The following is a 20,230-nucleotide window of genomic DNA, read 5'->3' as shown; positions in this document are numbered from 1 at the left end:
GCAAACGTTACACCATCCTATGTATGAAACAATAGGAAAGGAGCGTTGCGAAAGGCTTATTTCCATGCGTTCTGCTATTTCTTGGCAGCGCTGTCTCATTAGCGCCAAGCTAAACCTCTTGAGGTTTGACACTTCTCATGAAGTTTTGGGAGTTCGCCAAGAATTTACACACCAGCACGACTAGCACCCAGAAGAGGTCTGGAAAAGCCCGCATCTGCGGCACTGATGTTAGGCTATTTGGAATAGATTTGTATGTATGAATTAATCTGCTAAAAGCATATATAAAAAACAATAGTTAAGCTTCCCTTTTCAACTCAGGTATTTCTTATAACCTAGCAAGGCCAAATTTTGTTTCTGAAAATTAGAAAAGCAGTTTAAATGCATGCAGAATAGAATGGAGGAATACAAATATCTTCTAAAAGCCATGGCTACCATGGCACTCTAGATTTCAATTCACAAGGCAAAAACCTAAATTACATATCAATACCTCAAAATAAGCTGTGCTGTAATCAGTAAGCTATCGCTAAACAGATAGCACCATAATCAATACAGTACAGCCAAAAATGAAGATTTCATTTTAGACAGTTCTGCTGCAGCAATTTCAGATACGCGGAGTTGCACCTCCCCAACAAATTCAGAAGTGCACAGGAACAGCTCCATTTTGTTGCAGCAATACAGCCCACAAAATCCAGGCATGCAAAGCTCCATTCTCTGCCACGTAACAGGACAGTATTTCCAAGGCTGTAATGTCTATGTTACAAGACAGGCACTAGTACATGAGCTCCCTTTTATTTTGGGAAAGCCTTCAGGAATTCTCAGTTTATTTCTAGATATAATTTGCTTAGAGACAACCAAAATGGTTTGAGATACAGCCTTCACAGATAAAGCAATTAGTTAACTCTGACCAAGACAGCTTTAATGGATAATCAGCTATATACATGCACCTATTTTTTGTGTGTAGTTTTTTTGTTTTTTTAACTGTAAAGCGTGACAAACCCTTAGTTATAAAAATCAACTCAGTCTTCAGTTTTAAAGAAAATGGCTTCACAAGGTAATAGACAGAAGACTACTATTGAGCTTTAGAATCTGCAGACAAAGATCATTTTAGTTAGAAGTGATATTCTGGCAATAACTAGCCCAAACATGTTTTAAAAACAGCAAGAATTTATAACAGCTACCTCGATAATAAAAAGAACAATATTTACTCTAGAGAGTTGTTGAATAGTTTATTAGAACTAGCAGTCATGGATTAAAAAGCAAAAAATTAGTCTATTTTAAGATTTAAAACAAATCTAATTAAAACGTGGCTTGCAAATCTAATTAAAATAAGGCTTGCAAACTCAGCCTACAATTTAACAGTCAAGCTAAGCTCCCTGCTGGAAAACCCATTAGTAGCTCCATTAAAACAGTTTTGACTTTGAATATACAAGCAGAGTTGACTGAAGAATCCCAGCATTTTATACTACATTTTGAAATAAGTTTAAAGCCATTTTAGTCTTAAAACTTGATTGTTGAATCACAATATTCTCATTTTGGACTTCTCTTCCCCTAGTTATGACATTCCAAACTGATCTTCTTCATTTATTGTTATTCAGCTGTACAGAGTATAACATTCTCAAACAGAAGTAAGGTTCACCTCACTTCCTATGCTCAAAAAGTATGTTGGATACTATCTCCTACAGATGATAGTTTCCCTGCACATCAGTTAATTCAGGTGAGACTGCAATATTATTTCAAGTTTATTTCACTATTATATTAACAGTTAATAAACTGTAGACCACAGTCAGATTAGAAAATATAAAATGGCTCATTAGAGTCAAAATGAACTCAAGCCTACACAAAGACAGAACTCTTAGGGCATCTAATGCATGCTGTATTTTAGTTTTCTTGCTTTTACTGATATAATTATTATCAACTAGTGTATATGCATTTTAATGTACCCAGATATACAATTACCTACTCAGTTTGTAAGTATTAAACTTGCTTTAGTTGTAAGTAAACAAATACTCATGCTATTTGTAAACATGAAGTCCATCATTTTAAAATGAGTTTTTCCCCCCTGCATGAATTATATAAAAGTAATTGTTTTAAATCTTAAAACTTGTGGTCAGATATTTTTTCTCTCTGCAGCAAGTTATATTGCTGTGTGAAATATTTTCCCAACAGGGTGAAGAAACACAATTCCTTATAGATGCAAAGGAGTTAGTGACCTGTAGCCTTTACAGTCTCAATTTCAGATTTGAAACTTAAATAGCTACCCACATCACAAAAAGACTTACAAATAAGAACTAGACAAAAGACAAAATAAATTAGCTATTAAGTGTAATAATATAGTATTAAATTCCCAGAGAGTTTCAGGTTTATAAACAAATGGGCTGATAAAGAAACTTTATCTCCAATCTATTTGGGTAAAATTATTCCATCCAATGGACTACAACATCACTAAGAGTAGCTTTGACAGAACTCAAGTATCTGGAATCCTCCAGTTATAACTAGTTCCATACAAAATGTACATAAGCTAACACTCAAAATTAAAAGCCACATTCCATTATATAATGATTAGCTGTAAATTCAGCATTTGGAACTGAAATATGACCATTGTTCTTCTCCACACATCTATAAATCTAGTTTTTGGTCAGGCTGACAGGTCACGGAATTAACAGCTTAACAAATTCTAGGACACAACAGACAGGTGACAAGATTTTTCAGCAGCCTTTGCAGTCAGGGCTATCAAGTAAGATGAGATAAATACTGTTGAAGTGTAGTTCTACAGACACTGCAATTTAAATATCACTCTGAAGAATGATTTACATAAAGAGGAAGAAAAGATTTCTGCCTATTTTTACTTCTTTGCTATAAACAGGGAAGAAAACATGAATTAACAATAAGAAAAAAAATTCCAGAATGCTATCTCCAATTTTTCCTGAAGAGCCTAACAAGCATCTCAGAATTGCACATGTACTGATAACTAACACTCATAAAAGCACGAATCAGACTCTTCAAAGTGAAAAAAAATATATACTATGTTTTTTTTCAAATTATTTGCAACTAAAGCTGAAAGAAAAAATCAGCACAGAATTGCATGCCGAGTACAGAAAGCAACGAGTGGTCCTTTTCTCTTTATCTATTCTTCTTTTGTTTTTCCCCCTCCACAGACGTTACAACCTCCAGTTACCGACCCCGGGGAAGTTTTTTACATGTTTGCGTTACTAACGGAGACGGCTCGTTCCGATGGGGCCTCAGGTCCCCGGGCCTGAGGAAGAAGGAGCCTTTCAGCCCTTCCACCCCCCGGCTGGGCGCTAGCGCAGCCGAGGAGCCTCGGGAGGGCAGCGCCCCGCCGCACCGGGCCGGGCAGGCCGAGCGCGGCCCCGGGCGGAGGGTGGCGGCAGCCTCCTCCCCGCCTCCATCCCGCTCCCGGTCTCCCAGCGCCGCCGCCGGCCAGGCATCCCCGCTCGCCGGGCCCGAGCCGCCGCTGCCCGCCTCACAGAGGCCCCCCGCCGCCGCCGCCCGCCCCTCCCCGGTACCTTGGTGGTGCGGATGTGCTCCATAGCGGCCCCGCGCAGCACCAGCTGCCGCCGCCGCCCCGCTGTGGCGCTCCCGGCCCGGTGCGCCCGTCACCTAGAAACGCTTCCGGGGCGGGGCGCGGCGGGGCGGGCGGGGCGCGGGAGAGAGGCCGGCGCCATCCTGCTGTAGCGCCCCCTGCCGGCCGGCGGCGGCGGAGACAGCAGGCGCCTGGCCGGCCCGGCGCCGCGCCGCTGTGCGGAGTGCGCATGCGTGTGCCGGCGTGCGTGACCGTGGTGCGGCGGAGCCACGTCTGGGCGGGAGGCGGGGGTCGACGGTCCGGGGCTGGGACCGGGCCGGGGCCGTACCGCGCCGGGCCCGAGGGGAGGTCGGTCAGGCCCTGAGGCGGGGAGGAGGCTGGGGGTGCTTCGCCGGGCCGCGCTGGGTGCTCGCCGTGGTACCTTGTCTCCCAGCTGGCTCTGAGGCAGAGTTGTCCCTGCATCCCTGTGGCGTGGCGGCAGTAAGGGGTGCATCAAAACACCTGGAAAAAAGCAAACTGTTTCCTTATCCCAGCCTCTTCTCACACCATGGCGCGTTGCAGATTTTTCACTTCATGGGTGTCTCTCGAATTGGGAACTTCCTCTAAGATGGCCCCTTTTGATGTAACGCTTGCTTGGAAAAAATGGGTTGGGTATTTTTGAAAAGGTCTGTACTAGAACTAGATAAGAAACTGCACGCTAAAGTGATTCATGTATTTTGTAGCTGCGTGGGTGCACAAAAGTTTTGCATGTGCTTTACAATAATTAAAAGATGTGACACAAAGGTTGCTGAATGGGTTATATAAGCCCTTGTTTTCATGAATGATTGAACTAGAAAAAAACTGTAGTAGCGATAAAGCAATATCGTTTTTATAGAAAAGCAGCCTCTTTCACTAACAAAGAATTGGACAAAATGCTCTGTGGTTGTGAATTTAATGTTTTCAAGTGATTAAGTGGTTGATATTCATAGGCTGTCTTCTGTTATTAAAACCATGCTACAAAGCCTGGCTCCTTGGTCAGTCTCCTTTTCCTGTTACGCCAATGTATCCTGCCACTTCACGGCCTGCCGGATCAGAATTTGTCAACGAATGTCTCCATAGCAATCGCTCAGGAGGTTCCACGGCTTCAGGCTTCCTCCCGAAGACGGTCAGAGACAGGCACGTGCGGGCAGGACAGCACAGGTGCCCGGTAAACGCGGTCCCGGAGCGCCGGCTTCTGTGCAGAGCGGCGGCTCCCACACATCTTGTCGGTCAATGAGATGTGTCAGGCATCCAGTCGCAGCACTGGGCAGTGGATCGCAGGGGTGCTAGCATTGTTTTGGGTGCTTTCAGAAACCCTGGAAACCAGTTCCGTAACACTGCCATTCAGCTATTTCGGGTAAAAAGACCGACGACTCTTCAAGGCCTTTTTCTGAGGCGGCTGAAGCGCGGCGAGCGCAGGGGCGGGGCCTGCGCGGCGCCGGCGGCCGTTACGCGGCTGCTCTGCTTCCTGATTGGTCAGCGGGCGGGCAGGCTTTGTGACGTCCCGGCGCGGCGGCACCGCCCCGGCGTTGCCGGCAGCGCCCTGCCGGGGGCGCTCTGCGGCTGCGCGGCAGCCCGGCCCCTACCAGGCCCCATGTCCAGAAAGGAGTTGTTCCACCTTCGCCTCTTTCGTAAGGATTATGCCCAGGCCGGTTGCATACGTAGGTAAGGTGTAGCTCTTCAGACGCTGTGTCACCTAACCGTGTGCCGCTCACTGCCGGTTCGGTTGGGAGGCCTGGCAAGGCCTGCGCTCCCAGAACCGTTAGGCGGCAGGTTCCTCCTACACCCTTCAGGCGTCTCCGTAGAAACCTTCTGCCTGATACCTATGTTGAAATGCATCATTACAGAAGCCTCCCATATTTTTCCAGGGCTCAGAGCATCCAGAATGCCCCTGTCTGCTGTACAGCAGCTCCAGAACATGCTTCCCTTCTAATATCCCTTTTAATTATGACACTTTCGCCACCCACTAAAGGGTAGATTTTTTTCTACTAGATACATCCTTTTATTAAGCTATTCGTGGTGCCTTTATAGCGCGACAGTCACCTGAGCAATTGCATCCTCCCCTTGCTTTCGCTACTGAAACGCTGCCACAACGTTGCCTTTTAAAATGAGATTGTCACTGGAGAACCGAAACGGAGCCGTATGTCTCTGTCAGGGCAAGAAAGGAGCAAGAAAACCGCAACAGAAAAATGAAAAATCCCAGCAAACACCCCCCCCCCCCGAAAAAAACCCAACTGTTCCTTTGCCGGCTCCGGCGGTTATGTTCCTTTAAGAGCCGCGGGCCGCCGTCCCGTGGTGCATTGCGGCAGGCGCGCGGAGGGAGCGTGGCCGCAGCCTGCGCGCTCGCTGCCGCCGTCGCCTCGGTTCGAAGTTGGCGCTGAGGGGGCCGCTGTCGCCGCCGGGACAGAGGGGCCGCGCCGCCGCCGCCCTCCCCGCCCCCCCGAGCGCGCCGCCGTCTCCCAGCCGCCTTCTCCGGCCGTTCCCGCGCCGCCGCCATGTCTGCGGGCTTCTCCTTCGGAGCGGGGACGCTGGGCTCCGCGGCGGCCGCCGCCGCCGGGGCGGGAGGAGGAGGCGGGGGCGGCGGTTTCTCCTTCGGAGCCGCCACTCCGAGGTAACGCGGCTCCTTCCCTTCCCTTCCCTTCCCTTCCCTTCCCTTCCCTTCCTTTCCCTCCCCCCCGCTCGGCCCTGCCCGCCGGCTCCCGCGGCCTGTGGGGGAGCGGCCCGCAGCGCCCTCCGCGGGGCCTGCCCGAGGCCGGGCGGCCGCGCTGGGGCAGGCCCGGGCGGCGCGTGTGTGCGCGCGGCGGGCGGGGGCCGCCCCGCCAGGCGCCTGCCGTGCTGCCGGCCCGGGGAAGGGGCCGTCAGCGCGAGCAGCAGCCGGTTTCGCCGTGTCCGCACCGGCGCGCAGCGCTCTGCGGCGGGGGGAGGGGGGGCTTCCCGCCGCTTGTGTCTCTCCACCAGCTCTGTGAAGACAGCCCTAGGGATCCACGCGTTCAGCAGCTTATGGCAGAGGACGGTGTCTCTTCTAGTTTTGCTTTATGTTGGCTGTGTATGCTCAGGGAGACTCCCTTTGCGGCTGTCTTTAACGTTTTAAATCCAGAATGTGAATCGTGCTTACCTAGGTGTCAGCAGTTAACTTGAACTCGTGTGTGGCATGCAGCTCGTTGATGTAAAAGCCTCAATGTTTAACGTTCAAATATCAATTTCCAGGTTTATTTTGGAACTAGTGCATCCTCATCTTTTCTGACACAGATAGCCTTGTGTTTGATGCTTAGTGTTTTGGATTAAAAAGGACTGTGGTGCTGTGTTGTGATCTACCTGTGACGTGAGGCAGACTGTGCTAATGGCATCATTGATATGTAGGCTTTTGAAAAATGCTTATCTGTCAAAATTAGCAAGAATTAGCAGTATCAGGGAAAGGGAATGCAACACCTGGATCCAAAACAGTACTTTTCAAGTAAAGTATTGTCTTTTGAAAGCTCCCATGTGAGGGGACAAATTTTCTGAGTCTCTTCTGATACTTCTAATTAGGTTATCATGACATATCTAGGAATACATTTGTTACCTGTGCTTCAGTATTCTTGTGGGATTTTTTTGCACAATGAAGCTTGTATGGAGTTCTTAAAGAGTTTAAGTTTTTGCTTGATGTTTGTCTAATGCAGGTTTTCTATGGTTGAAATGAACCAATTTAAAGTAACACTTGTTTTTTCAAGATCCTTTTAAATAGTCTGCAAAACAAGGGAAGCTGTTTATCTTGTTAACCTGCACTTGGTACAAGCTCTGCCCATTGGACTTGAATATTTTTCTTTCTAATAGATCTTTTGTTGTTATTGTAGCCGGCTTTTAATTCTGCAAAATTTAAGAAGCAATTATTTAACAAGCACTAATTAATAGGCATATCATACTGAGTATTTTTATTCAAATATTTATTTTTTTAAGCAGGATGAATCTTCAGGGCTGTTGGTCAAGAAGTATCACAGAGGAAGAGGCCTTTTTACTATTGCTGACTTACGGCAGAATCCCGAGCATCCCAGTCGGATGGCTTGTTTGCGAACGTGTTTGAGACAAGAAGGAGAAACTAGTTCTCTTTTTGGCGAGGCTAAGGCAAATATTGCAACGTGTTTGCAGAAAGGGTGTTTTGTTGTGTAGACTAAGCATGGGTATCATTGATCCACATAGCCCAAAACCTGTATAGTATGCCAGCCTGCATAATTCCTGCATTGCACCAGTAGCAAATTGAGGTAGTTATGTTCTCTTTCTTAAGCAGTGTTCTCTCTAGTATGTGTTAGGTGCAATGCTTTGTTCTAGTTCTGAATTAAAGTTAGGACCTGACTTTAGTGACCTGAGCTCCTCTTCCTTCCATCCGTCTATAAGGAGTAACTCAACTCCCTGTCCTGTGCTTTCTCGTGCTGGTCAGAATGCTACCACTGGTTTACTTCTACTTTTTTCCCCTCTTTAGTAAACTTCATTTTATTTTTTGATTTTTGTCATGTATGTTGAACTGCATATTTTGTACCTTAGCTTTCCTTTGCTGAAATTTTGAAACATGAAACATTTTCAGAGAGAAATCTTAGCCTGTACTGGAAAAGATGAGAAATGTCAGCCCTCAACTAGTTGAGAGAAGCACCATATTTTATATTTCTGTTGAGTTAAATCACGTTATTGCAGTTTTGTATGTTGAAATTTTGAGAGAAAACAAAGCTGAAAGGTGTCTTGCTTCTCCACGGTTGGGAAGGTATGGGGCGTTTATGCTTCTGAACTTCTTTGCCATTCACTTTCCTGCATTACCTTTAAAAGTAACTCTCACCTAACTACTGAAGCACCATGAACTCTTGCTGGACTTAACCAGCAAGTTGTGTAGATGTTTCCAAAACTTTTAATGTTAAGCCTATGATAGCTGCTTTTTTTTTTTTTTTTAAAGGTTAGTCTTTGTTCAATTTGTTATGCTAGGAGCTATGTTCATACAGAAGGTAGAGATGAGAGAATATTGTCCAATGTGGTAACTTTTTCTCTAAGGCAATATGACTATTGTTGGTCTGTGAAAGATTAAAAGAAATGAATTACAACTGCTGGTTTATGAGAAGTCTAGATTACGTTCCACTTCAGTGTTGTAGTCTGTGGAAGATGTGGCCTAAGTTCTAGAAGACTTCTCAGTTTCTAGACGAGTTTGCAAATATAAGCAAGCTATTGCAAATAAATTATTCATCTGATCTTTTGTCAACTTAAGAACTGAAACGTCAAAATTTAGACTCATTTGGCTACTAGTACCTGTGAATTTCATTAGAGGCAGTCATGATTACTGTATTCCCCTGTATGTTTTGTACAATAACTTAATGCATTCTCTGCTACGCATGAAGCTTGTCCATTGTTTGCCACAGTACTTCTTGAATGTGTAGTTACCCAAAATAGATCAAGTGTGTTTAGGTTTCCTTGTGACTGTTGGACTGTGGTTCTCTCCTTCCTCTCTTTCCCTTTGTCTGTGAAAACACCTCTGGAAGTTCATTTCCATAACTGGATTGCACAGGATATTGTCAGGAAGAAATGTGTATGAATTGTAGATACGGGTTCTCTGTGGTTGTACCTGTGCAGAAAAGCACTCTTTGATTAGAAAGAATCTATAGTGTTTGATGGTAAAATAGGATAAAGGTGCTCTGATATCAACAGGTGCACCTCAGCATGCTTATCACTTTAGAATGAGGAAAAAGTAGTGTTGGTGAGGTTTCTGGTCAACAGTGTCTGTCTGGACGTGGAACCTGGTTTGAAAAGATACTCCTGCTCCCAGCTATGCAGGGTTGTCCGTTGTCGTATCCTTTGTGCTGACTCTGGCATTTTTTTCCCCCGTTTCCATAGTATAGGGAGAATAATTTGACGCTATTAAAGAGATGAACTAACAGGGAAGGTGCAAGTTTTCTGCTGGTCTAGCAAGATGAATCAGTTCAGCAAGGAGTCAAACACATGCTGGAGTTAAGTGTCAGGGAGGTAGTGGAAGCCAGGTTGCTGTGGAGGGAGAGAGGAAGATGAGCTTCCCCCCAACCTCTGCTGGTGGGCGGGGAGGGGAGTGAGCTCTGATTCAGTCTGTCTTACCAGCTACACTGTGTCTTTTTGGGAAGATGAATGAAGACATGGGAAAGAAAACTTGACATAAGGGTTTTTGAGTTCTTCTTTTAAAAATCATTATTGCTAATAGTTTTATTTTGTAATAGCTCAACAGGAGGACTTAATTTTGGAACACTGGGATCTTCCACTGCTACAGCAACTACGTCAGCTCCTTCAGTGGGCTTTGGGAGTGGACTTTTTGGATCAAAATCAACCACTGGGTTTACACTAGGAGGTACCAGTACAGGTAGGAAAAGAGGTTTGCCTTTTAATTTTATAATACACCAGAAACTTAAATTAACAGGAAAAAAACAGTACGTGCACAAAACTAGGGTCATCGCAATGTGCTCCTGTGTTTTTTTGTTGTTACTGTTTTCTTTGGTAGTTCGGTAGATCATTGTATTGTTTAATAAAGCCTTTTTACAGAACTCTTTAAAAGCTCACTAATCAAGAAGTATGCAGTACTGATGCTGTAGAAACGCAAATGCAGTTACCAGAAGCAGAAACCAGAACGCAGTTACCCTGTCTGGGCCTGTGTCTGAATTGTCTCATTTTGAATACTGTAGTTTTGCAAAAGTTTAACTCTTCATCCAGAATGTTCAAAATCATGATTTAAGATTGAGCTACGTTTTGATTTAATACAACCTTAAAATCACTTAGGTGTTAATACTTGCAATGTGATATTTGCAATTCTGCAGTTGCTATGACTTTTGTTAAAGGATTTTGTTTTTACATAAACAATTCAGAGGAACAAATTCATGAACGTTTTCTTAGGCCTTTACTTCAGCCTGTGAATGTAAAAGTTCTCATAGGAGTCTTCTAAAAATTTGATTACGAAAGAATTAAACTTGTCTGGCTTGGAGTATTTTTTTCAGCCATCATACACCCATAAAATAATGAATTTTACTTTGTCTCCAGTGTTGTTAGAGAATATTACCTGTTTTTTGTTTTTTTTCTTAGTCATTTTTATGAGTGGATGGGTTGATTCTTAGAACTTCACCCATTAGAAGTAACTTTAATAGTGGACTTAAAAGCCTGTCTTAACGTGTTAGTTTAATGTTGGGGTAACTTCTATTTTATGTTACTGAATAAGTGTTTTGCTCTTCTAATCAACTACTTGAAAAAAAAATCTGAAATTGCATAGCGCTGTATTCAAAAGAGTCTATTTGGATTACCATGGGGCAGAAACTCTAAGGCAAGATGCAGGATTTTAGATGGACTTTGGACTCTGATCCTATTCATTACACTGTAGAGATCCTGTTTTACGTGTAAATTTTATGTGCTGCCCTATGACTGAAAAAATTATTGATACAATCCTTAGTCTCCGTATTTTTGTTTACATTTATTTCTTTTAAATTTCAAAGTTTGCTAAGCTGCTGTGTTAACCTCAGCTTCACTGACACACTCTTATAAGGAAAAATGGATTTCTTTGATTTTGTTTTGTTTTTTGTGCTGCTGGAGCTTACAAATACTGGTTTCTCTGTTAATGTTTATTTTGCTTTCAACATACTACACAAACTTAGCTTGTATAGTAGTCTACATATTAACTCATATGTTGCATTATTTCAGTATTTTGTATCATATTTTTTACTATCCTGAAAACCACTCTGTGGTCTTCAGTTACAGTCTTTGTGTGTTTTGTTTTTAAAGCAGGAACGGCAACAACTATTGCTACAGGATTGACACTAGGTAAGGACCTAATGTGGATGTTCATGATACACAGGCAAAAATATACTGGCAGTTACTATGTGGAAAGTTAGTGGTAGTGTGTGAAGTTTCTTCTCCTAGCCAACTGCAGCCTCTCTCTAAAGAGAGAGTAGAGCATCATGATGTTTCTCAGTGCCTTGATGCTGAACTGGGGTTGACAGGCTGAAGTTAAGACCGCAAACCAGAGCGGAGCTCTGCATTTCTGGGCACTGCGTTATTTGTTGCTAAAGCGTTATTCCATTTCTGTATAGGACTGTTCGCTACTTTAATCTTATAGAAGAATTGGGAGGGGACCTGGGGAATATGCTGTTTTAGTTTCTCTGATGCATCTTTAATGACTGTTTTTCAGTTGTCATTAGAAATATAGGCATATGGGGGGAGGGGTTGTGTGTGTTTGTTTTTATTGCTGCTGTTTTTAACAGCAGCAGCTAAGGTGTGAGCAAAAATTGAACTTGACAATATCATAAGTTTTGGAGGCGGGAGGAGGACTACAAAACAGATTGCTTTCCAGGTAGTCTGGAAGCCATTCTGTGGATAAGTAGGAAAAAAATTAGTGCTGTGTAATAGAAACAAATGAAACAGAACAGACTGCATGAAGTGTAATTGTAGATGGTGGTCTATACTACACAGATGAACAGTCATTCTTTTTAGTAGCCAAATAAAATGTTGCCATCCAGTACATGCACAAGAGCAGTTACTGAGAATGCCAGGTTTCTGATGGTTGTTAACTGTCGTTTCTATATGTATATGCACTCCAATGCTTTATTTGGGAATGCAGATTCTACAGCATAAAACATATTTTCACACTGAAATTAACACAAAGTAGAAGCTTTGTTTGCTTTATTAACTACAGTTTAAGGGAATAGCATCTCAAGATATTTTTTCTTGTTTACAGATTTAAAAGGTACGTGCATTCATTCTGGTATGCATGTCCAGTAGAGATTTTTCTACGAACTGCTCTTGGTGGGAGCTCTTATTTTTACAGCTTTTTAGATAACAATTGGATATGAACTCCAGTCTAGGGTTAAAGCTCCTTAGATTACTAGCAATACTGGAGGAGCATGCCTTTACAATTAAAGTAAATGTTTGAAAAAAGTGATGTTTATTATTTGTTATTTTTAGGTGCTCCTGCTACCACATCAGCAGCTACCACAGGCTTTAGTTTAGGCTTCAACAAACCTGCAGGTTCAGCTACGCCATTTGCTTTGCCTATTACTTCTACCTCAGCAAGTGGCCTCTCGCTATCATCTGCTCTTACATCGACTCCTGCAGCAGGTAGGAAAACTTTTTCTAACTGTAAAAAAGTACTGTGTCTTTTTTTTTTTTTTGGTGACTTTAGGAAGGTTCATTGGACTTTAGTTCTACCTTGGTATACAAATATAGATGTGTTAGGGTTCCCTATGTGGTATAAGCAATGTGTAATCTATGTCGTGAAAACAGCAACAAAGCTAACTAGTCATGTAAAACCATTATTGTTTGTTATTTTTAACCCCACTGGATGTTGAAAGCTTCCCACTTTTGCTGTTGGAAAGTTTTAAAAAATACCTGCCTGTTGCAGATGGACTGAAATGGTTAATCAGTAGTGTAAATGAGATTCCTTATGTTGTTCTTGTATTGCCACACTTCTGTCATCGTATTTTAACTCTGCTAAGCGGTACTATGCATGATAATCATTAAGACTGGGGTTTATCTTTCTTAACCTTAGGAGTCTATGTTTGAGCTTGGTCTGTATACCCTTTATGTTCTGTCCCTTTCTGCTTATGGTCCTTCTCTACTCCATTCCTCTCTATCCTCCAAAAATTTGAATGGCTAATTCTAGCAGAAGACTTGGACTGCCATAGAGATATTTTTGTATCATCTGCCTTGTGTGAAGTATTTTAATGTTTAACATGAACCATTCAGCATTTAAAAATAAAAAGTTGGTAGTACCTATTAGATCCATTATGCCGCAGAGTAAATTCTGTGCCAGGTAGTTCCGGGTTCTCTGGCATTCTCGGGGACTCTCAAAATTGTAATATAGCCTCAGGCAAACTTAGGCTAATCAAGACTGCAATATGATGGTATAAAATTGTATGCAACTCAACAGTTTCTGGTGGTTTTGTCTGGAAAATCTGCAGGGTGGGGAAAAAAATTAATGGTTGAGGCTATTGTCCAGTGATGATAAAGATGCTATTGATACTTCTCATCAGTTGTTTCAAGTTGCCTGTGGCTAATAGTGTCTGTATGAAACTGATTTCTTTTCTCTGCAGGTACTACTGGCTTTACACTAAATTTAGGTGGTACAGCTGCTCCAACCACAACTGCTTCCACAGGCCTTTCCTTAGGAGGAGCCTTAGCTGGGTTGGGAGGTTCGCTTTTCCAGAATACAAGCACAGCAGCAACAGGTGAAGGTTATCTTAATCTTTTTCTGCTTCTTTCTCAAAAAGTTGAAATGTAGTATGTGCTTGTATAAAATCTTAATATAAAAACTTAAGTTTTTATAAAATCTTAATGCTTCCCTGGGAAAGTGTAATTTGTAAGTGATGCCATTGGGGAGCAGTGTTACTATCCATAAAAAAAAATAAAAACTGAAGTCATTGGTTTCTTTCTCATTCTCAGACTGACTTGTATTTTACAAGTTTTTAATGGAAACCAGGGAAATCTCTCTGTCATTGCCATAATTGACTTGAGGAAATTGTTTGATAGTAAATACAAGGAGGCAATCTTACACAAGTATCTCCCTTAACTAAGGTGTGTTTGCTTTGTGGAGAAGTTGAAAGCTCCTTATGTTGGTGAGGTTTGGCCTGAATAAAATCTTTAACCTTCAATATTGTCGTTTCAGCTATTAACTGTTTTTGTCTCTTTGAGCTCTCAAGAAAAAATTGATTTGTTTCACTGGTGTAGCGTTAGTAACGCGCTACTCACGCTCTAAATGGAACAGAAGGACGCTTCTTAAGATGCGACTGATAAAAGTTAGTTAGCTGTGTAGATCGGCTATCTAGTTATGTGAAGAAATTATATAAAACAATTAATGTACAGTTGTATGAAACTTAACATTATTCTGCTTATTTTGCATGTATATTTAATCCAAATGTACATAGGCACTGCAATTGCAAGCAAAATAATCTGTGTTTTTAGTTTAAAATGCTGATGATTACAATGTATTTTAAATACTGAAATTCTTTTTGGGTGTACTGTAGGACTTGGGCAGAATGCTTTGAGTTTGACTCTGGGGACAACTGCAGCTCCTTCAACTACTGTTAATGAAGGTCTTGGTGGCATTGATTTTAGTAGTTCTTCAGACAAAAAGAGTAAGTTCCTTTTTAGAATGTGCATAACTGATATGGCATGCCATAATTTTTACTGAGGGAATTATCAGAGCACTATAGCGAAGGCACTACTTAGTTTTGTTAGGAATGTGGAATTAAAACCAACAATTTTATCTCCCCTCCCGCCCCCCCCAAAAAAGCACTTCAGTTAATTTAATTCTTAGATACTTTCATTCTTAGATACTATACTTGCACAGAAGAATAAGATTGTAGTTGAAAATGCAATGTTTTATTTATATGTGTATATTGCTTATTATTATTTAAAAAGTATACGCAAGGATCAGACTGAAGAGCAGGGGTTTGAAATGCTATGCTAGATTTCCAAACAGCTATGTGTCAATAGCCACTAGAGGGGGGAGCAGAGCTATGCATAAGTGTGCTGCAAATGCAGAAAGTACTTGTTAGAGAACAAGTTTCTTCAGTTGTAACAGATCTTAAATTTGTCTTTTTTGCCCTTTTTTTGTGAAACCCACACAATAGAACTTTCTCTTCTCTACCTGTTACTTCTCAAAGTTGTATTTTTAGTGGAGCACAGTGCTATCTGATAAAACCTAGCACTTTGTTAAAACCACCTATAAAAACCTACCTCCGTGGTAGCTTTGAAGCCCTTAAATGGGGGAATACTGAGCAGTGAGATATAGACACTTACCCATTTGTGTGGGTTTTTTGTTGTTGTTGTTTATTTACTTCCAGAGTAATAGCAATTAAAACTGATTTTTTTAAAATAAATACTGTGCATTTTCTTTGGGGATTCAATACTATTTAAATATCTTGATTTCATTTGAGAGGCAAATTTGAGATTAGGTATTCTAGTAGCTTAAATAGCAGGAAACGTAGAAACTCTTTGAAACCATCTTTCTGGAGTAACGCGAGTTGTGGAAATGTAGATCCTCATATCTGTAGGAAAGATAGCATATTGACTATGTGAACTGGAGTACTCTGCATGTTGGGGAGGCTTTGGGGTTTTTGTTTTTGGGGGTGTGTTGGTTGGTTGGTTTGTTTGTTTATTTGTTTTTGGAGGGGAGAAGACTACTGAGGCTGGGAATACTGGAAAAAGCACAGACTCCTAGGTTCTCATTACTATTATACTACAGTGTCTTGCTGTTATTTCGCAAGACTTCCATAATATACAAGTATCTTGAAGTGAGGCCTGGAGGACCATAGGCTGAATCTCGCTGCTGGCGTATCGCAGCATTGTTTTGCCCAGCTTTTAGGGTGGAATCCCAAATGAATTAAATATTGAATTCCCTATATATTGCATAGTGGAATTTGGTGCTTAGACTATAGGCTTATGGTCAGGATGATAAGCAAAGCATTTTCCACTAAGCTAACCAGTGGAAAATGCTGTTTGAGTTTACACTTCTCTTTAGAATTTAGGATTTAACTCTGGAGTGTTTCTTGTAATTAATAGTCCTGATTTAAGCAGCCAAACATATATTGCTGCCTCTGTACTGTTATTTCAGTTGTGTCAGTGCAATTATCTGTACCACTGTATAAGGAACTGTATAAAGGTTTGGGGGTGGGAGGGTTGTTTTGTGGTTGTGGGTTTTTTGTTTTGTTACCTTTTTTTTTTTCTTCCTTCCCAAAGAAAAGGAAGGAGAGGTGGCAGAAGCCGACACTGCTACCAAAAAACTGCATATGAAATTATAGCCCTAGGAATCATAGGGCTGATGGGGACCAGGAACTTCATGCTCCCTTTTGGTTCTAAAAACTTTTTCTTCTGGAGACAGAAGACTGACTCCCTAATATTTCCTTAAAATATGAGTGCAGTAAAATAAGCTGTTTTCATATACCAGTTTTCTTCGTGCGTTAGCATAGGAACTAGAGCACTTGCCCAGAAAGTAGCGGGATCTGATTTGAAACCCGTGTCTTTAATTTTATAGATATTGTTCAGACGAACAGCAAAAAACAAAAGTTGAGTGGCTAGAGAGAGAGAAAGCAAAGTAAATTTATTTTTCTGTATAATTTTTAACTTGTCAGCTGAGAAAGGAGTCCTAAATTCTGGTCTTTACCCTTCACTACTTTTTGAAAAGGAATAGGGAGTGGTCATGAGACTCCACTTAAATTTTCTACGTGCCCTAATACTGGGGGACTCCCCTTGCTCTTTCTCTGGCAGCACAAATTTGCACTCAGTTCTGTAGATAACGGAAGCTGATGTTGCTTCTAAAAGTGGCTTGTCTCAGTAGAAGCACTACCTTGTGCGGCTTAAACTATTTGTGGCACTAGCATTAGTTTTATAGAGTTGCAAATGAATCGGGATCATTGGAGAGATACTGTTATAGAATCACAGAATAGTTGAGGTTGGAAGGGACCCCTGGAGATCATCTAGTCCGGCCTCCCTGCTCAAGCAGGTTCACCTAGACCAGGTTGCCCTGGACCCTGGTCCAGATGGCTTTTGAACATCTCCGGGGATGGAGACTGCACAGCCTTTTTGGGCAACCTCTTCAGGTGCTCTGTCACCCTCACGGTAAAGGAGTTTTTCCTCATGTTCAGACAGAGCTTCCTGTGTTTCAGTTTGTACCCGTTGCTTCTTGTCCTATCCCTGGGCACTACTGGGAAGAGTGACTCCATCCTCTTGACACTTTCCCTTCAGATACTTACACACATTGATTGGTTCACCCTCAGTCTTCTCTTCTCCAGGCTGAAGAGTCCCTGCCCTCTCAGCCTTTCCTGTGTAGGAGATGCTCCAGTTCCTTAATCATCTTCGTAGCCCTCTGCTGGACTTGCTCCAGGAGCTCCATGTCTCTCTCTTGTACCGGGCAGTCCAGCACTGGATAAAGTACTCCAGGTGTGGCCTCACCAGGACTGAGTACAGGAGGAGGATTTGTGTGCCAGACATTATCACCTTAACTGATGAACTATTGTCCTTGAAAGGATGCTTATCTGTGAAAGGAAAGTAAATTAAAACCCTTCTTTTATGGCTAGTACAGTGTCTTCCTCTTATGAAATCAAGCAGATAGCGGTCTTTAGTTCTTCCCTAAAAATCTCATTAAGGTTATTTTGCTTGGTATTTCTTCAGAGTTTTATTTCTGACCTACAATTTTTATTTTCTAGATGACAAAACAGGAACGCGACCAGAGTAAGTGTTGTGTTTTTCTTTACGTTCTCTGGGTTATAAGAAAAAGCTACACTTAATATTTTGTGTTTTCTACTACACTGATCTCAGAAATAAATAAATAAATGTAAATAAACGGCTTCTGTAATACGAATAATAATTTCATCCTTTTAAACATCAGTTGCACTTTTTGCATCAGATATAATACAGCTTATCTGGTTGCTACTGTAGACTTATGTGGTCTCTGGAAAAAATCAGCAAAAAGCATACAATGCTTACGTAAGATCGAAGACTGAAATAGCATCCACTGAGTGTGTGCGTTAATCCAAATTACTACTAGCCGCAACATGCGTATAACAGGCGCAAGCTTATATAGTTAATTACCTGAAAGTTTTCATTTTGTTTAGAAATCGTGTGAAAATGTTTGGCAGTATTAAAGCACCATGTAAACATAAATTTTCTCTTTGTAGGGATAGCAAAGCGCTAAAGGATGAAAATCTACCTCCAGTAATCTGTCAAGATGTAGAAAATCTACAGTAAGCAGCATTTGAGGGTTGTAGGGGTTTTCTTGGGAGATGGGGGGGATGTTTGTTTGTGTGGGTGTGTATTTTCTGTGATTTGCTTGTTTTTAACAGTTGAATAGCCGGAATAGTATATCCTGTTAATGCTCTGTAGCAAAAACAGCATGCTGCAGGCTGCGTGCAGGATAACTTACCCAGCCCAAAACCTGTTGACATGTTAACCCAGGATCCAAGTAGATGGATAGTTCTGGTAGCTGGAGCTGCTTGTCATAGGCTGTGGTCTTTTTCAGTCCCACTTTTCTACACGTTTACAGATATGTCCATGGCTAATAAATATGCTCCTAGAAGCTGGTCCAGCTCTCCCTGGGATTATTAAGCCTGTTGTGCACACATAGTAAGTGCCGGACCTTTCCGTGTGCACTGTGGCTCTCTTGGAATCAAGCGAACTGCAAAACGGCCTTCCCTTGGTTAGGAAGAAGGCGAGTAGTAGACTAGTCGAAGAAGCTGGTTGTCACTGTATTTGAGAGTTCAAAGCAATCATATATAAATATTTAATAAATGAGGATATAAGCTTAGTTTATCAGGGGACAACATAACATTTAAACAGTTGCTATTGAAATTGCTGCTTTTGATTTTTTTTTTTTGACTATTAGCATGCTAGGAGTTATAATACTATGGTGTACAGTAATTTTAAATTTCAATATTTGATTTCAGAAAGATTGATTTTTATCCCTGTTGAAATAATATACCAAAGTTGTAAAAACATGAGTACTTCAAGTAACATAATATATGTTTCTCTCCCTTCCTCTCCCCTCTCTTTCTCTCCCCTCCTTTTCTTTCTTCTTCTTTCTCTCTCTCTCTCTTTTTTTTTTTTCTCTTTTCTTTTTCCCTTTCTAAGGAAATTTGTGAAAGAGCAAAAACAAGTTCAGGAAGAAATTAGTAGAATGTCCTCTAAAGCAATGCTTAAAGTACAGGAAGATATTAAAGCTTTGAAACAACTTCTGTCTGTAGTTGCCAGTGGATTACAAAGAAACACTCTTAATATTGACAAGCTGAAAATGGAAACTGCACAGGTAGATTTGAATATAAATTCTGTTAACTCAAGTTTGTGTGTGTTATTTCATCTAGGATAAATAGTCAAGTTAATAAATGGAAACTCAACTATGTTGTGACAAAAACAGTTGTAAAGTGAAAAGTAGAATCCTGGGAGGCTGGCTGTGAAATATATAGTGTTTGTGTTGTCAGATAAGTACAACAGCCGTTACGTGACCATCATTCAGAAAAGTGTTTTTCTGCCGCAAAGGCAGCGGAAGGGAATGTGTGCCCACTTAGGTTAGTTCCACTTCTACATTCATTGAAAACTTGTTTGCAATAACATGCTGCTGAGATGCAAGTTCATATTTTCTTCTGATGACTCTTAAACAGCAAAATTTCAGGGACCGTCATGTCTTAACTATCACTAGTATATGTTTAGTGGACCGTCATGTCTTAACTATCACTAGTATATGTTTAGTGGACACAAGGCAGAACTCATAAAGGTAAAAATATTGGGTGGGTTTGTCTTTTTTCCTGTAACTTGCAGTACTAAAAGGAAACACTCTTTAGTTTTTCCTTGGAAACTATTTTCTATCTCCATAAGCAATGCAATTGAGAATAATCAAAAAATGAGGCATTGAGAAATTGTTAATGATGGTTTTTGGAAACCGTTGGACAGAAGTGTATGTGCGTGAAAAAGACCATGAGGAAGATTCTGCTGAAAAACAAGCATTTTGTGAACTAGTAAATGTTTTCATTAAAAAAGCAAATTCTTTCTGTTTATTCCCTTTTTAGATATGTTACTTCCCTGCACTTAATTTTACCCGTTCCTCCCTGCCACAGTCTTCAATAATTATATCAGTATTTCTGAAGTATGTTAGAAACTAATCTTAGCTGTAGCTATTTAGTGCAATACTTCCTAAATTACTTAGTGCTCAGCATGCTTTCAGGA

At 41.5% G+C, this 20,230-nt stretch overlaps 2 protein-coding genes across 6 annotated transcripts in view; one reads left to right on the top strand and one right to left on the bottom strand.

Moving 5' to 3' along the window:
* MTMR6 (myotubularin related protein 6) overlaps window positions 1-3,766 on the bottom strand; it is a 31,391-nt gene extending 27,625 nt beyond the window's left edge. The window contains exon 1 of one of the 2 annotated variants that reach the window (XM_068930213.1): window positions 3,525-3,766. In XM_068930213.1, the coding sequence (XP_068786314.1) occupies window positions 3,525-3,548 (24 nt within the window). In that variant the 5' untranslated portion in view covers window positions 3,549-3,766. The remainder of the gene's footprint in view (window positions 1-3,524) is intronic. The other variant, XM_068930214.1, reaches the window with a different exon arrangement.
* Window positions 3,767-5,061: 1,295 nt separating this feature from the next.
* Window positions 5,062-20,230, top strand: part of NUP58 (nucleoporin 58) — a 36,142-nt gene continuing 20,973 nt past the window's right edge. Inside the window, exons 1-9 of one of the 4 annotated variants that reach the window (XM_009686546.2) lie at window positions 5,062-5,224; window positions 9,760-9,899; window positions 11,306-11,341; window positions 12,482-12,634; window positions 13,609-13,743; window positions 14,539-14,649; window positions 17,722-17,746; window positions 18,193-18,258; window positions 19,142-19,316. In XM_009686546.2, the coding sequence (XP_009684841.1) occupies window positions 5,154-5,224; window positions 9,760-9,899; window positions 11,306-11,341; window positions 12,482-12,634; window positions 13,609-13,743; window positions 14,539-14,649; window positions 17,722-17,746; window positions 18,193-18,258; window positions 19,142-19,316 (912 nt within the window). In that variant the 5' untranslated portion in view covers window positions 5,062-5,153. Of the gene's footprint in view, window positions 5,225-5,851; window positions 6,171-9,759; window positions 9,900-11,302; window positions 11,342-12,481; window positions 12,635-13,608; window positions 13,744-14,538; window positions 14,650-17,721; window positions 17,747-18,192; window positions 18,259-19,141; window positions 19,317-20,230 lie in introns of those variants that run through there. The other 3 variants (XM_009686545.2, XM_068930212.1, XM_068930211.1) reach the window with 3 other exon arrangements.

This window comes from Struthio camelus, chromosome 1 (genome assembly GCF_040807025.1).
Source record: "Struthio camelus isolate bStrCam1 chromosome 1, bStrCam1.hap1, whole genome shotgun sequence".
Taxonomy (NCBI): domain Eukaryota; kingdom Metazoa; phylum Chordata; class Aves; order Struthioniformes; family Struthionidae; genus Struthio; species Struthio camelus.
The sequence above is the reverse complement of the archived record's forward strand: the minus strand, read 5'-3'. Positions and strand labels throughout refer to the sequence as shown.